The 16,191-nt window shown below is 59.5% G+C and overlaps 1 protein-coding gene across 1 annotated transcript in view; it reads left to right on the forward strand.

Annotated features, from left to right (window-relative positions):
* MPPED1 (metallophosphoesterase domain containing 1) overlaps nt 1–16,191 on the forward strand; it is a 62,458-nt gene that overhangs the window by 36,118 nt on the left and 10,149 nt on the right. The window contains exon 3 of the mRNA XM_042944679.1: nt 1,571–1,796. Within this exon, the coding sequence (XP_042800613.1) occupies nt 1,571–1,796 (226 nt within the window). The remainder of the gene's footprint in view (nt 1–1,570; nt 1,797–16,191) is intronic.

The following is a 16,191-nucleotide window of genomic DNA, read 5'->3' on the forward strand; positions in this document are numbered from 1 at the left end:
CACGGTCACCCCGGATCAGAGAAGATGCACTGTGAGGGAGGGGTCTCCACCAGCCAGACAGTCTTCTCCGTGTGCCAGGAGCCAGGGGGGGTTGAGGACCCCTGGGAGGGTGCCCTTTCACATCACCTTGGGGCGCCAGGACAGAAGGCCAGAGCCAGAGGCGTGGCCGTGGCCTTCGGTGTGCTGGGACACAGCTCTGTGACCTGGGCTTGTTGGGGCGCTCTCCTGGGCTCTCCCCAAGCAGGTGGAAAGTGTCAGGGGCCACGCGGGGCTGGCTCAGAGTCCAGCTCTGCCACCCCCAGGCCACACGTCCTCCACACCACCGCACCCGGGTGTCCCCTGTGCCTCAGTTTCTACATCGGCACCGTGGACGTGGTGGGTGCCTGGCACAATGTATGTGCTCCAGCGACCCTCTGGGATCACGTGAGCTAGTCATTTATGCTGAGGAATTCGGGACAAGTGAAGTGACTCTCTTGCTGACACAGGTGATGGTGAAGCTTAGTGCCCCTGTTGTCGCTGTGGCTCCTTCAGAAACCAGAGTCAGGGCATTTAGAAGTTCCGTCCGATGGCCACGACTGCTTCTCTGTGGGATGGCCATGGAATGTCACCACTTGCCTGCCTGGACACTCCTATCCGAGGCCCCGAGCTGGGCTGCTGTGTTCACGAACCCCTAGTGCTCGCCCGAGCCACAGGACCCGCCCCGCCGGGAGGGGCCACGAGAAGGGCTTGGGCCCCCGGGTTGGTTCACCTTCAGCTTTTCATTTTTCATCCAAATCAGGGCCCACAGGTGCCATCACGACTCTTTCTCCAGGCCCGGCGAGCCCGGCAGCTGAGGCTGGTGGGAGATGGGGAGTCAGGGGCCCCCCGAGCTTGGGGCCAGGCTGGCTCTGGGGAGCGGTCGGGGCTGGGGGTGGGTGGCGGTTTACTGAGTCCACGGGGTTGTGCTGGTTGGGGGGGCAGCTGCGCTGGAAGCATCTGGGAGGCAGCCCCCACACCTGCTTAGGGCATCTGCCAGGTGGGGCCAGAGGACAGGCAGGAGGTATGGCGTGGGCTTCTGCCTGGGCTTCTGCGCCGAGCGAGGCCAGAAGGACCCTGTTACTGGTTCAATGTATGCTACGCGTAGCCAGCTTTGTTTTGGTTGCACTTGGACTTCATGGTGGGCCCTGGGACAGTGAGGCGGGGGGCGTAGGCCTGGGGGTCCAGGTCAGGGTCTCCTGTCCGGGGAAAAGTCTCCCAGACACAGAAAACAGAGGCGGGCAAGTCCCGAGCGTGGGGCGAGGCACGCTGCAGCTCAGAGGCCTGCAGGAAGCTGCGCGGGCCCCTCCCGCCGGCCTGGGGTCTGGTGGCCTGTCCCCTAACGGCCGCCTGGGCGGACGGGCTGCGGGGATGATGATGGGGCTGATCCGAGGGCACCCGCTGGGAGCGTGCGGCCGGAGCTGCTCTGCCCGGGACGCCGGTGGCCGTCGTCCGTCCCTCCCCGCTGCCCCCCCCCCCCCCCCCCGGGCCTTGTCGTGGCTTTCAGAAGGCCGACAGCGATGTGCTGTGTGTCTGTCTGCATCCGCCTCTGCAGGGAGCCTGCCCTACGAGTACAAGATCGTGATTGCTGGCAACCACGAGCTGACCTTTGACCAGGAGTTCATGGCTGACCTCATCAAGCAGGACTTCTACTACTTCCCGTCCGTGTCGAAGCTGAAGCCAGAGAACTACGAGAACGTGCAGTCCCTCCTGACCAACTGCATCTACCTGCAGGACTCGGAGGTCACCGTGCGGGGCTTCCGGATCTACGGCTCCCCGTGGTGAGTGCGCCGGGCGCCTTCCCGACCTCGGCTGGGGGCGCTGGAGGAGCTGAGGCTGAACACGCGGAGGGAGGTGGGGCGCGGACAAGCACCGGGGAGCCCCGGATCCCTGCTGGGCACTGGACCTGGGCTCTCCCCTCACCCGCTGTGTGACCCCTGGCAGGTCACGGCTGCTCTCTGAGCCTCGGTTTCCCCGTATCTAGCTGGCAGGTAGTCGTATCAGCTGTGTCCTCTGTGCGGTACTGTCTCACATACAGGTGGGTACCGTCATCAACCCCGTTTTCCAGGTGAGAGTGTGAGGCACAGAGAGGGTGAGGACCTTGCCAAGTGTCACACAGCTAGGGAGGGGGCAAAGCTGGCACTCCGGTTCCAGAACCCATGCTTTCAACCATCATTCTATATGCCAGGAGCCTCCCTATCGCCATGTCCCCTGACAAGAGGCATAGGTGAGGGGGGACGATTGATCAGCCAGGCCGAGGAAAGGCAGCTGGAATTTTCGTGGAAGGCCAGAGACCTGGTGTACTGTGTCGTTTTAATCACAAGTCCACATCAGACCCTTACCCTCTGCCGGGCATGCAGAACAATCAGGCCTCATCCCTGTCTTGGTGGGGATCAAGGTGAGAACAAGTTGTGACTCTTCTGTGTATGGTCTGTGGGTCCATCGGGGCCCTGGTGATAATGATGGTGGTGATGGTCATGTTGATGATGGTGGTGATGATGATGGGGATGGCCGTTATAGTGGTGATGATGGTGATGGTGATGGTGATGGTGATGGTGATGGTGGTGATGGGGATGGGGATGATGGTCATGTTGATGGTGGTGATGATGATGGGGATGGCCGTTATAGTGGTGGTGATGGGGATGGGGATGGTGATGGTGGTGATGGTGATGGTGATGATGGTGGTGATGATGTGATGAAGGTCATGGTGATGATGGTGATTATGATGGGGATGATGGTCATGTTGATGGTGGTGATGATGATGGGGATGGCCGTTATAGTGGTGATGATGGGGATGGTGATGGTGATGGTGATGATGGTGATGATGATGGTGATGATGGTGGTGATGGTGGTGATGATGATGATCATGTTGATGATGGTGGTGATGATGGTGATGGTGGTGATGATGGTGATGATGGTCATGGTGATGATGGTGGTGATGATGATGGTCGTGATGATGGTGATGAAGGTCATGGTGATGATGGTGATTATGATGGGGATGATGGTCATGTTGATGGTGGTGATGATGATGGGGATGAAGGTGATGGTGATGATGGTGATGATGATGGTGATGATGGTGATGGTCATGTTGATGATGGTGGTGATGATGATGGGGATGGCCATTATAGTGGTGATGACGGGGATGGGGATGGTGATGGTGATGGTGGTGCTGCTGATGGTGATGATGCTGGTGATGATGGTGATGGTGGTGATGATGGTGATGATGGTCATGTTGATGGTGGTGATGATGATGGGGATGATGGTCATGTTGATGGTGGTGATGATGATGGGGATGAAGGTGATGGTGATGATGGTGATGATGATGGTGATGATGGTGATGGTCATGTTTATGATGGTGGTGATGGTGATGGGGATGGCTGTTATAGTGGTGATGATGGGGATGGTGATGGTGATGGTGGTGATGATAATGGTCATGTTGATGGTGATGGTCATGTTGATGATGGTGGTGATGATGATGGGGATGGCCGTTATAGTGGTGATGACGGGGATGGGGATGGTGATGGTGATGGTGGTGATGATGATGGTGATGGTGATGGTGATGATGGTGGTGATGGTGGTGATGATGATGGTCATGTTGATGATGGTGGTGATGATGGTGATGGTGGTGATGATGGTGATGATGGTCATGTTGATGATGGTGGTGATGATGGTCGTGATGATGGTGATGAAGGTCATGGTGATGATGGTGATGATGATGGTGATGATGGTCATGTTGATGGTGGTGATGATGATGGGGATGATGGTCATGTTGATGGTGGTGATGATGATGGGGATGAAGGTGATGGTGATGATGGTGATGATGATGGTGATGATGGTGATGGTCATGTTGATGATGGTGGTGATGATGATGGGGATGGCTGTTATAGTGGTGATGACGGGGATGGGGATGGTGATGGTGATGGTGGTGCTGCTGATGGTGATGATGCTGGTGATGATGGTGATGGTGGTGATGATGGGGATGATGGTCATGTTGATGGTGGTGATGACGATGGGGATGGCCGTTATAGTGGTGATGATGGGGATGGTGGTAGTGGCAGCAACAAATCATTCCTGAGCAAATTCTGTTAGCTGGTCCCTGGGCTAAAGTCTCATAAGCATTGTTTCTAATTCGTACTCAGCCCTGAGAGGACCGATTCACTGTCCCCATTCTACAGGTGGACAGATCAAGTGTTCCCTAGAGGCCCAGCTGGCAATAGCCACAGGGTGCCAAGTGCCGGCAGGGTGAGGAGGGTACCATACACGGTGGAGAGAGACCACATGTCCTTGAAAGTGTGGCATGATCCCAGAAGGCTGCTTGGAGGAGGTGAGGTGACCTGAGTTATGAGGGAGGAGAAGGGCCTCCCCAGTTATGGAGGGGTAACAGGGCCCGAAGCCGTCAGAGTAGTACACGCAGGGAGGCTGAGGGACGATCTGGGGGCACACGGGGACTGTAGGGTGCAGGGACTTCAGGGAGAGCTGCTACCAACACAGTGTCTGGGACACCCCTGGGCTGCCTGCTGGACGCCACACCGTGACACCTGGTGGCCAGAGGCTGCGGGTGGGTTTAGGACCTTGTCCCGTCCTGCCAAGGCCTCCTCGTGGGGCAGAGGGATCATGTGGCTGTCCTACCATCCCTGAGCCCCAGGAGGTGCCTGCTGTCATCTCTCTGGTCCTCACCGTGTCCGCGGTCGGTCTCCATGAGCTCCCCGCAGCCTCTGAGGTCTCAGATGAGGACTGCTGGGGCACTGGAGGACGTGGTGAGCTCAGTGCCCAGGACAGGAGCAGAGGGGAGGTGGCTGAATCTGCCTGGCAGGCCGACGGAGCCCAGACTTGGAGAAGAAGTCTGGCTGGGCACGGCAGAAGGACTGGAGCGGGAGGCCCGCGAGGGAGTCAGGAGGGCCAATGGGAAGGCCTTCAGGTACCAGACCAGCCAATCTGGACTGCATCTCTGTGCCCCGTGTTTCCCACACCCCCTTGCCCCTACACACCCGCATACACACACACCCCTTCTTAAAAATGTCATGTTCTGTAGGAATTAATAGTGTGGCTTTGGAACCAGATTGCCTGGGCTGAAACCTGGACCTCACCCTTGATGGGCTGTGTGACCCTGGGCAAGTCACTTAACCTCTCTGTGCCCCACTTCCCTTCCCTGCAAAACGGGAGTGGCAGCACACCCCACTGGTGTGGTCGTGAAGGTGTCGGGGGGTTCAGCCGGGCCTGGTGCCCGCACCATCAAGCTCTCCGCGAACGGAGACACCATTGCTGTTCTTTGCTCCAGAGGCCAACCTTCCGACACCGCTTGGCCAGAAGCCAGTAGGTGGGACGGAGGACAGGCAGGGGGTGGGGACTGGCCGGTGTCACCCAGCGCCCACCCACTTCCCCCCAGAGCAGCTGTGTGCACCCCCAGGGCTGGGCACTGAAGAACCCCTTTGGCAGCCTGCTCTTAGGGCTCATGGGTGAGTGGAGGGCCAGGGCCAGGGCCCCGTGGTCCCCTGTGCCAGCTGGAGGCCAAATCCTGGTGCTCCCGAGGCCAGAGTGAGGCCAGCGGTTGGTGCGAGTGCTCTGTGCTTGGGCCGCCAGTGGTTCCTGCGTTTGGCTTTTGTGACTTCCAGCACGGACAGTTCTAGACTCTTTAGTTCTGGTTCTCCTGGGGCCTTACTGCTTTCTCCTTGACGTCCTTACCTGTCGTCCTGACTGTCTGTGGGAGTGGGAGGGGCACAGGACAGAGAAGGGACCCAAGGAGGCCTTGGTGAAATCCAGGAGGGCTCCCTGTGGGAGGGGGGATTTGAAGTGGGGTTTCCACAGGTGGAGGAGGCAGGAGAGGAGCCATGTCTCTGAGCCCCGTTCTGTGCTGGGCTCCACCAGACTCTTTGGGGTGCTGTTTCACAGCGCTCGATGCTGAGGGCTAAATGGTACCTCCTCTGTGCTCCCCGTGCAGGCTGGGAGCTGGCGTTCTAGCAGCTGCCCTGGTTTCCCGTGGGCCCCATCTGGGGCTGGGAGCCGGTGGCGGGAATCATAGCAGCAGCAGTGGCCGGGCAGTTGGTTGGTAAGGGAAAGGCCGTTCAGATCGGGGCACCGTGACCATGTAGCTGTGTGACTTTGGGCAAGTGCCTTAACCTCTCTGGTCCCTCTGTAGAGTGGGGAAATGACACCACCCGCGTTACAGGCAGTTGTGAGGTCTGTGTGGGCCCATCCAGAGGAAGGCCTGGCCCAGAGCGAGGCCCTGGAGGTTGGTTGTAATTACTGTTACCTGGGAGCCCCTGGGGTGGAGGCCGGGATGGTAACTCTCCTCTGGCTGATACCTCAACAGCCCCCAGGGCAGGGCCAGGACCCTAATGATCCCATTTCACAGAAGGGCAAATAGAGGACCTGGCCTGCCCAGCTTGTCTGTAGTGACTGGCTGTCTATATAATGACTGGTTGTCTAGACTCCTAGTTGGGCTCTTTCTGCTCCAGGTTAGAGGCCATTCGATGTCCTCGTATGAACACCTGCTACGTGCCAGGCCCAGAACCACGGGCTCTATGTGTGTTCCTTGGTTCTCCAAAAAGCCTTCTGATGCGCCTACGCCTTATTGGCCCCGTGAGGATATGGCGGCCAGGGCACCCGACTGATGCTCTCAGGGTGACCTGTTAATTGCCTGCTTCATTTGTCAGGGCTTTATTGAGTGCCACACACTGATCTGGGCCCCGGGGACATGCTGGGAACCAGACGGGTGCAGCTCTTGCCTTCACGGGGTTTGTGTCCCCCGTGGGAGGCACATCAGCCACCAAGTCCTTGATTCCGCAAAGGCCAGGGGGCCAGGGCCTGGGAGCTGGGCTCCGGGCAGGCTTCCCATGGGAGGGGCAGGGGCTGAAGAGGCACAGGTGGCCACGGAGGGTGGGGGGCCGGGGAAGGGTGTGACGGTCAGAGGGAACAGCTTGAGGGGCCGTGGGCGTTCTGGGCGCGGAGCGTGGCCTCCAGCCTGGGGGTGGGTCGCGGTGGGAGAGCGGAGGCCCTCACCCTGGGCGCTCAGCTCTCAGTGAGTCACAGCTCCCTCTGCCTGTCGCCCTGTGTTATCAACCCATGGGGACCCAGCACATCACAGCTGAGTCCCGGAAGGGAGACCGGGCTCAGAGGCGCAGGCCCGGCTGTCAGTCAAGTGCTCATTCCCTGGGCCCAGACACGGCAGACGCATCCCTCGGCTCTGCCTCTCGCTCCATGTCTGACCTGGGGAGTCACGCCTCTCCGAGCCTCGGGGTCCCAACTGCACCAGGGGCACCGTGGGAAACGGCACGAACCTGTCCCTGGGAGGCTATTCACGGCCGGGGCCGATTCTGCCTGGTGCGGGGCTCATGCACCGACTCCCCCCAACTGTCTGTCGAGGCTCAGCCCCCAGCCCCCGCCACCTGGGCACAAGGCAAAGCTCGTGGCAATTGTTACTAAATTCGGATGTTCGGGTTTTCCTTTCCTTTCCCTGCTCTTCACGTGCGGACTCACCCGGACACTACGAGGAGACGTTCTCTCCAGCTTTAGATGCCTAGTTATACCAGCGGGGAGATCGGAGACTGAATAAAGCACCTCTAGCCACGAGGACCTCATAGCATAGGCGTCGGAAGCACGTGGGCGAGGCTGACCCAGGTTGAGACACAGACCTATTTAGTGTGACCCTAGCAGGCACGGGGGGGCACAGAAGGCAGAGAAAAAGGCAGGCTCTCATCCTCGAGGGAAGACTATCCTGCAGGCAGGAACCCAGAAGAGAGGTGGTGAGACCTTCCTGAGTGGTGAGCTGCCCATCACAAGGGGCGTGCAAGCACAGACCCTCTGTGTTTGGGCCTGGTATCCTCCCAGCCCCTCCCGCATCTGCCTGCACTGATGATCCCCACGCAGAGGGACGTACTGGCATGCTCTGCACTTGGTCCTGCACTCGGAGGGAGGGCAGTGTGCCCAGGCTGGCCTTGACATTGGGGACTCTCCAGAACCAGCTGGGAAGGGGACACAGAAAGCAAACTCGTGGTCACCGCGATCGGCTTTTCTTCTAAGTGGTGCCACCAGGAGATAGATGCTGTGCTTGGGAGAGAGAATCGTTCCAATTTTTTGTGGGGCCACATACCCTGAAGGCCACAAGGCCGTCATGTGCCCAGCCCCCTGCAGGGCTCTGGGGACCCCGAAATGGACCAGGCCTGGCTCTGCCCTCTGGGAGCTCAGATGAGGTGGGGGGTGTCCGTAACCGCTGACACCCCGTGCTGACCCAGGCCGTCCCTGGCCCCAGGCTTGCCTTCAGGTTCCCATCGGCCCTTGATGCGCCCCCCACCCCCCATGACAGGGCACCATTACCTGCAGCAGGTGATGAGCCAGACAGAATAATTTATGAGTATGTCCCATGCAATCTCTGGGACATACTTACACTAAGAAATTCTTTGTTGTTTATCTGAAGTTCACGATGAACACCCTGGCCTGAGATAGTCTGGTCCTTTGTGAAAAGGGCTGGTACACTGGGCATTGTGTGGTGTCTTGTTTTCCACTCAGTATTATATCGTGCTGTGTTTTCTTTCTTTATTTTTAAGTTTATTTATTTAGTTTGGAAGAGAGAGGGAGCGCATGAGCGCAAGTGGGGGAGGGGCAGAGAGCGAGGGAGAGAGAGAATCCCGAGCAGGCTCTTGACGGTCAGGGCAGAGCTTGACGCGGGGCTCGAACCCACGGACTGCGAGATCACGACCTGAGCCAAAGTCGGACGCTGAACGGACGGAGCCCCCCGGGCGCCCCGGTGTTGTAAGGGCTTATTAAATTACGTCCATTCTGCTGTGCTGGTGCCTCAGGCCGGCTTTCCCGCGCGGTCCCCCGATGGCCAGTGAGGCTGAGACTCTTATGTCAGACCCTTGGATCTCTTCTTTTGAGAAGTGCTCACGTCTTTTGCCCATTTACAAAAAAAAAAAATAATTGGGTTGTCTGTCTCTTTCTTATTGGTTCGTAGAGATTCTTCAGGGGTTCCGAACAGGAGCCCTTTGTCAGCTGTAACACGTTACAAGTGGCTTTTCCTCCTCTGTGATTTTCTCTCTCTTCGCGGTGCCTTCAGATGGCCAGAAGTTCTGAATTTTGGTGTCGTCAGCCGTATTGGTGTTTTGCTTTCCGTGCTCTGTTCGAGAAATCTCCGCCTCCCTGGAATCGTGAAGATACGTCTCTATTGTCTTCCGGAAGCTTTGCCGTGTAGCCCTTTCTGCCCGTTCTGCTCTGGCTCAGTACTGCCACTTTCCCCTTACGCGAGGGGTCTGTGTGTGGGCCTCTGCTGCTCCCTCCGTCCACTTAGGGCCGCACCGTCCACGACAGGGCCACCCTGTCGTAATGACTCTGGCGACGGTTTTCTTTCCTGTTGGAACGTTTGGGGCTTCCTGAGAACAGGGACCTGAATCTCTGTTTGGTGGTCCTCGCCTGGCTTAGCAGAATAAATGTTTGTTGGATGGATGGATGGATGGACAGGTGACAGATAACGGGCCGTGGGGACTCAGTTAAAAGACCTGGCGTGGCGTCCCTGCGTCTGTCCTTCTGGGGCCTCTTTCAAGTGCATCCTCAGCCTCCTTGCCTGCAGCGTCCTTCCTCCTCTCCCTCTCCCTCCTCCTCCTCCTCCTCCTCCATGCCGTCTCTCAACTTACCCCCAGGCTGGAGGCCAGATCCCTGCCCCCCCCACCGCCGCACCCCGTTCCCTCCCTACCCCGGCAGAGGCTCCGTCACTGAGGCCCGCAGTCCAGAGTCTCGCCGGGGCTGTGTGTGTTTGGGCCGCTGTCCCTGGGGCACCGCGACTTTCCAGGCCTCAGGGGAGCCACGTCGGGGCCCCTCGGGAACGGACTCTGCGCTGAGCCCTCACCAGCCTGGCTTAGAGGAAGGGGTGGGAACCAACCGCCGAAGAGAGGAAGGACTCAGCTGTTACAGAATCTTAAGCGTTGGGAAAAAATTCTGTATACATACCGTATTCATTTATGGGTCTTGGATACATTTTTTTGTTCTCATTTAACTGAAAACGGCCTTGATTTGAAAAAAAAAAAAAAAAGAGGAGCGCGGGAGGGAGTGAAATTGGCATGCAGCTTGTCCATCTGGTCTAATTACTTCTGGTATTTTGAAAGAAGGAATGTAAACCTGCTGAGACATTAAACTTTGAGAAGTGGCTGCCGGCCGTTGCTGGGCGTCTGGGCGCGGATCCTGGTTCTCAGCTTGGCGGCCTGGCACTGCCTCCTCCAGGCAGGTGCCCTGCCCCTCTCCCAGGGAGCCAGGGGCCTGGGGGACTGGCTGTCTTTACACGCCGGGCCACGCTCGAACGCTCGTGCTGCCGGGCGGGTCCCGGCCGGGGGATCTGGGGTCCGAATCCAGGCTTTCTGTGAGATGACAGCATGGGGAGACCCCCTGTGGCGTTGTTCTCGGGATTCTGGGAGGTCACGGGTGTAAAGTGCTTGGCGCAGAGAAGGCAGTCGGCACACGGTGGTCCCGCCCACCCCCTAACCCTCTACAGCTCGCTGCCTGGATTGCCCAGAGATCAAGGTTTCCTGTACAGCCAGGGGCTGCCCACTGAGCCGCCCCGGGGGACGGGGTGCGGGCAGGGGCTGAACCGTCCACGTCCTTCCCTCCCTGTGTGTGCAGGACAGGCCGCCGGGAGGGGTGGGGGCAGGAACTGAGCCGTCTGGGCATTTTAAGGAGCAAAGGTCCGCTTGTTGGTGGATGATCCCGATGGCACCTGTTCTCACCGCTGCCCTGGAGGCCCCGCGCTCAGCCGCTTCTAACCGTCTTAGCCGTCAGTGGGGTCTGGACCCTTGTCCCCACTGGAGAGCTGAGGAGGCTGAGACCCAAGAAGGGAAGGGACTTGCTTCGGGTGCCCATGGCCCACTGTGCCCGGCTGCAGCCAGAGGCTGCTGGGGGCACAGGGAAGCCCCCCTGCCCCGTGGCCACGGCCCCCCCCCCCCCGACTTCGGGGACACCGCCCTTCCCAGGAACACCGCGGAGTCCGTTTGCCACTGGTGCCCTCTCCACCGCGCTCCGGGGAAGGCACAGGGAAGGTGCCGCTGTGGCTCAGCTCCAAGCCGCTTACCCAGAATGCTTTGCTCTTTCTCTTAAGAAAACCTTTTCAATCTTTCAAAAAAACATTTATTTTTTTTTTTTAGTCTCCCTCTAATAATTGCCCAAGCTGTTCGGGGCGTTGGCCAGTGGGATTGCATACTGGTGTTCAATGAAGCTCTGCCCGGGGGCGTCCCAGGCAACCCAGTTTGGGGGTGTAGCCTGGTTTGGGGGTGCCCATAAGACAGAAGTGTGCCCGCCTCGGTCTGTGGGTGCACGTGGCTGGGGATGGTTTACTTTTGCTTGTTGACCGAGGGCTTCCTGAGCCGTGTGGGCCCGCCTGCTGGAGGACAAGCCCTGGCCCGGGGCTCAAGGGCATCTTCCATCTGGTGGAATCGTCCTGCCTCTGTGTGGTCACGGGGTGGCCTTTTCTGCTGCACTTCCCTGCCTGCCCCCCGAAGCCCTCTGGGGGCCCAGCTTTACAGAGGGAGGGTGGAAGGCCCAGCTCCCTCCCCTTAAGCCCCTGAGGCCTCCTGCTTGTTACTTCTGGGCCAGGAAGACCCACCTTCCCTGGTTCAAAGGCTGCTGCTCTCTGTGTACCTAAAGCTGTGTTTCTTAGAATTCGTCTCATGTTTCTAGGTGGTGTTAGCACGGGGCTGTGGCCTTCCTCTCCCAGGTTTCCTCCCTCTTCTGCAGCACGACCCCTGAGACCCCTCACTCAGCAAGCTCCCCAGGGCCTGCTCCGCCTGCCTAGCAATGGGGCGAGTCAGGATTGTTTTCATCCCCATTTTGCAGATGGGGAAGGTGAGGCTTGGGTAGCCGAGGAACTGGCCTGAGATCTCAGCCCTAGGCAGAGCTGCTCGGGGGTCCAGCCCAGGCAGGTGGGCTTGGTCAGCTTTGGGAGTGACCGGCCTGGACCGGCCAGCAGGCAACCTCATCAGCTGCTCCTTCCCTTCTGCCCTGGCCCCCTGGCCCCGTCCCGCTGGCGGATGCAGAGCCCCGACGGGGCTTCCTGGATCCCTGGGCCCAGCATGTTCTCCCTGAGCTCCGGGTCCTGCTTCTGTGAAATCAGACTCGGATTCTCCCCTCCCAGGGCCGGCCAAGGGCGGGATGAGGGCGGCACGCAGAGCCGCTGCGGGGGCATCGCTGTGACCTCGACCTCGGTGCTATTGCCCCGCCTGCCCCCTCGGGTCGGGGACGGGCTGTGCTCAGTGGAAGCCACGGGGCCCGCCGGCCCCTGGGACTGGCCGCAAGCCCCACCCGAGCCTGATGCCGGCCTGTGACAGTGCGAAGGGGGTCGGGAGCCAGCCGACACAGGCGTGCCCGCCACCGAGGGTCCGGCTGCTGCTCACGTCCTGTCTCCTCCCTCCGCTGGATTCCGGCGGCCACCAGCCCCACATGCCACAGGCAGCCGGCGAACTCTGGTGTCGGGAAGAAATTCCTCATGGTCCCTGGTCCTATGCTGTGCTGCCTCCACTCACACACACACGCACACGCACACACACACACGTGCACACACACGCACACACACACACACGCACACACACGCGTGCACGCACACACACGCGCACACACACGCACGCACACGCGCACACGCACGCACACACACGCGTGCACGCACGCACACACACACGCGCGCACACACGCGTGCACACACGCACATACACACATGCACACACACGCACACACATGCGCGCACACACATGCACACCCCCCCGCTCCTCTCTCTCTCTCGCAGAATTCCTCCTTTGCCCCTTTCCCGTCCTTATCTTTGTCGCTTCCACGTTGTTGTTATTTTCTTTACAGAGGGCCCCTCAACACGTATGCGCACGATTCTACAGGAGATTAATGTTTGAAACGAATTGTCTGCCTTCTGAGTCCCAGCGAAACAAAAGATGAATGGTCCGCACCTCCGAAGGGTGGGGGAAATTAATTAGGAATGACAAAGGACCCCATTCTTCGGTTCCACTTATCTTGCTGCTGACTTGCGGTAACTGCCGTGTGCCAGGGCAAGGTGTGTGATTGACAGTCCTTGGGGACGTGTTGCCAGCCCGCGTGGCCCTGCCCCCTCGCTGGCAGCCGCTGCCCCTGCCGCTGCGAGGTGGCTCCCTCAGCCTCGCCCTTGCCCTCGGGGAGGGCAGAGGAGAAAGGCCAACCCCTCTATCGGAGCTGGGCAGGTGGGAGCGGCAGCCCGCACTGTGGGATGTCCCCAGGGGTCAGGGGACCGCCTGTGGGGTGAGGGGTCAACATGAACCCTCTCGGGGAACCCGGGTGTGTCACTGACCTCTGAGCCTCGGTTTCCCCTGCTGCCGAATGGGAGCACAACCTCCCTGGAGTGCCGAGAGTGTCCCGGGCAGCACTTGGGGACAGTGACACGGGGCAGCCTCATCTGAGATGCTCTCCATACTGGCCGTCTCTGAGAGAAGGCAGAAGCTTCCTCTCTGTGGGGAGTGGGGCCACTGCCTTCCTCAGACCGCAGCCTCTGCCTCCGTAGCATGAGGGGTGGCAGTGAGAATGTGTGGCCCCGCGGGGTCCACTGTGACAGGCTGTCCCCTCAACCTGGCAGGGCAGCCGTCCTCAACCCCCAACCAGGAGTGGGCGGCCTGGGGAGGCAGGGGTTCCCCCAAAGGAGGTGAGTCGGACGCAGCAGAGGGTGTGAGCACACTGAGCCTGCTTCACCTCTGAGGCCTCATCTGTGAAATGGGCACATGAGCCCCCCGGGCAGGTCATGGGAGGCGGGATGCCCAGTGGAGGCTGAGTGTCTGTTCTCGTGCTGGTTTCTGCTGCAGCTCTCGGGGCTTCGGGACTCCAGGGGCTCTGCGGGGGGGGGGGGGGGGGGGGGCGGGGCTCCCATTGGGAGGGTGCGCAGAAGAGGGGGCCGATGCTTGGTTCTTCCCACCTGCCTGCCTTCCAGATAGAGCACCTGCTGTTAATTCTATCCTACATTCATTCATTCCTGCATCCCGGGAGCAAACCCTCCTTGAGGCCGCCTGGGCTCTGCCATCTGTCAGGCAGGAGGGATTTTGACCTCGGCCTGCCCTGCGGGAGCCACCATGAGGGCACACAGAGAAGGGAGGGTCACCTGTGCTTGGGGGATGATGTGACCAGGGGAAGCCTCCTGGAAGAGGGGGCCTTTAAGCCAAGCCTGAACAAATAATGGGTCATGGACTCTGAGGTGAGGCTAGGAAGGGCCTTTCAGATGGCTGGAACAGCAGGTGCAAAAACCCAGAGGTGGGGCAAGGCTGGGCTGTGTTCAGGAAACGGAGGGGCTTGTTGTGGCCAGCGAGTGGTGAGGTCAACAGGAAATCTGAGCAGGACAGTTCGAAAGGTGGGCTGGGACAGAGCCCAAGGGCCGGTGTGCCAGGCCGTGAGGTCTGGGCTTGTCCTGCAGGCATAGGGAGCCATGGAAGGCTTTGGAGTAGAGGAGTCACATAGGGGAACAGTTGAGAGGTGGGGCACCAAGGGCCAGAATCACAGGCTACTTCCTCTCTGTCCAGCCAGGCTCAGAGGGGACCTGGCAGGGCCAGGGGTGGGGCTGGGACCTGGCAGGGGAGACTGGGGGCTGCTCAGAGGGACAGGCAGGCAGTTGCCATTGAAGAGGGGGGAACCTGTGGCCTGAGCACCCCAGCAGGATCCTCTTTGGGCCAGTCGTCCATTGGGCACAGGAGGCGGGAACCAGGAAGCCCCGGAATCTCTCTTGCCTCCTGTGTGTCCTCGGACACACCTCTTAACCTCTCTGTGCCATTGTTTCCTTGACTTTAAAGTGAGAGCCTCCCCGGACTTTGTCCTGAGGGTTTGGCTGATTTGAGATGGGGAAGTGGCCGGTAAAGTAGGGGTTTGCTGAGGAAGGGGAGGCAGGATTCCTGGTCCTATTTGCATAATTCTGGCTTGAAGGCAGAGAGCCCAGGCTCTGGAATCCGCTCTCTGGGTTTGAGCCCTGGTTGCGTCACTTGGTCACCAGGTAACCCTGAGCAAGTCTCTGTTCCTCCCCACACCTCGGTTTCTGCATCTGTAAAATGGAGCAGTGATGGCAGCTGCCTCCCAGAGTGGGTGTGAGGACTGGGGGCTCATGGAACCCCCCTGGAGGTGTGCTGGTGTGGGTGCCCTCTTGGGGTCCCCGCAGCGCCCCTCGGCATTGGCCGAGGGAACCCCCGATGCCTGCCCTTGGGCATCGTACCCTGGCCTGGGTGTGCCCCGGGGCCCAGCCCCACTCCGGGGCACCCTGGGGCCTCCTCTGTCCACACACCCCAGCATCCCCGGGAAATGGGTGGCCACCCCTCAGGCTACCTGAATGGCCCCAGGGGACACCCCCGCCCGGGGGCTGCACGCCTTACCTGGCAAAGCGGAGCGGCTCTAGACGAGCACCGTCCCCCTCCCTTCTGCCGTCGGGGACCCGGGATTCACGCTTCGGGGGGAAATCATTTAATGATTGGCCACGAGGAGGTCATTTATATTGGCTAAGCGGGCTTAATTAGACTGGATTCGAAGGTTACCATAAGCGCACAAAAAAGCTGTTAAGGGGTTAACCTCTGAGAGATTACATTGTATTCAGCGCTCTGTTAAAGTTTGAATTAATTTTTCCCATGGGTTTGTTCACATTCTAATTTTCAACTAAATGAGACATCTGTTTCAGAAAAGGAAAATTTGCTCTGGTTGTCATGGCAACTATCATTCTGTAAGAAAATTATTCCAATGGTTACTTTAGAACAGAAAGACAGAAATTCAGGACATAAAGCCGCTTCCCATCGCTCAGTCGGGTTTCTGATTCATCCGACCTCCTTGGGGTCTGGGACATGTCCTGGCAGGCGTGCAGACGCTGCGTTCCTGGCCCTCCGCGTGGCGAGGCTGGGTCCCAGGGCTAGGTCACACTGGAGACGGGGAATGTTCTTTTGCAGGGTCCCGGGATCCTGTCTCGGGCATTCGCAGTCCCAGACCACTGGCTGCTCCCGATGTGGGTGGGCCAGTAGCGGGGGCGGGTGGGGGTGCTGGACCCCGGCTGCTTAGGTGGGAGGCCTTTGGGCCTCTGCCTGCCCTGTCGTCAGCCTGGAAACCCGGGCAGCCTTGCGCTTCACCTCTGGCCCCTGAGGGGCCTGAGCGGATGAGGAGGAGGTCGATGGACCATCTGGGGCTGACTTCACCTTGAACTGGCACCACCTCTTC

The sequence above is a fragment of the Panthera leo genome, chromosome B4 (assembly GCF_018350215.1).
Source record: "Panthera leo isolate Ple1 chromosome B4, P.leo_Ple1_pat1.1, whole genome shotgun sequence".
Taxonomy (NCBI): domain Eukaryota; kingdom Metazoa; phylum Chordata; class Mammalia; order Carnivora; family Felidae; genus Panthera; species Panthera leo.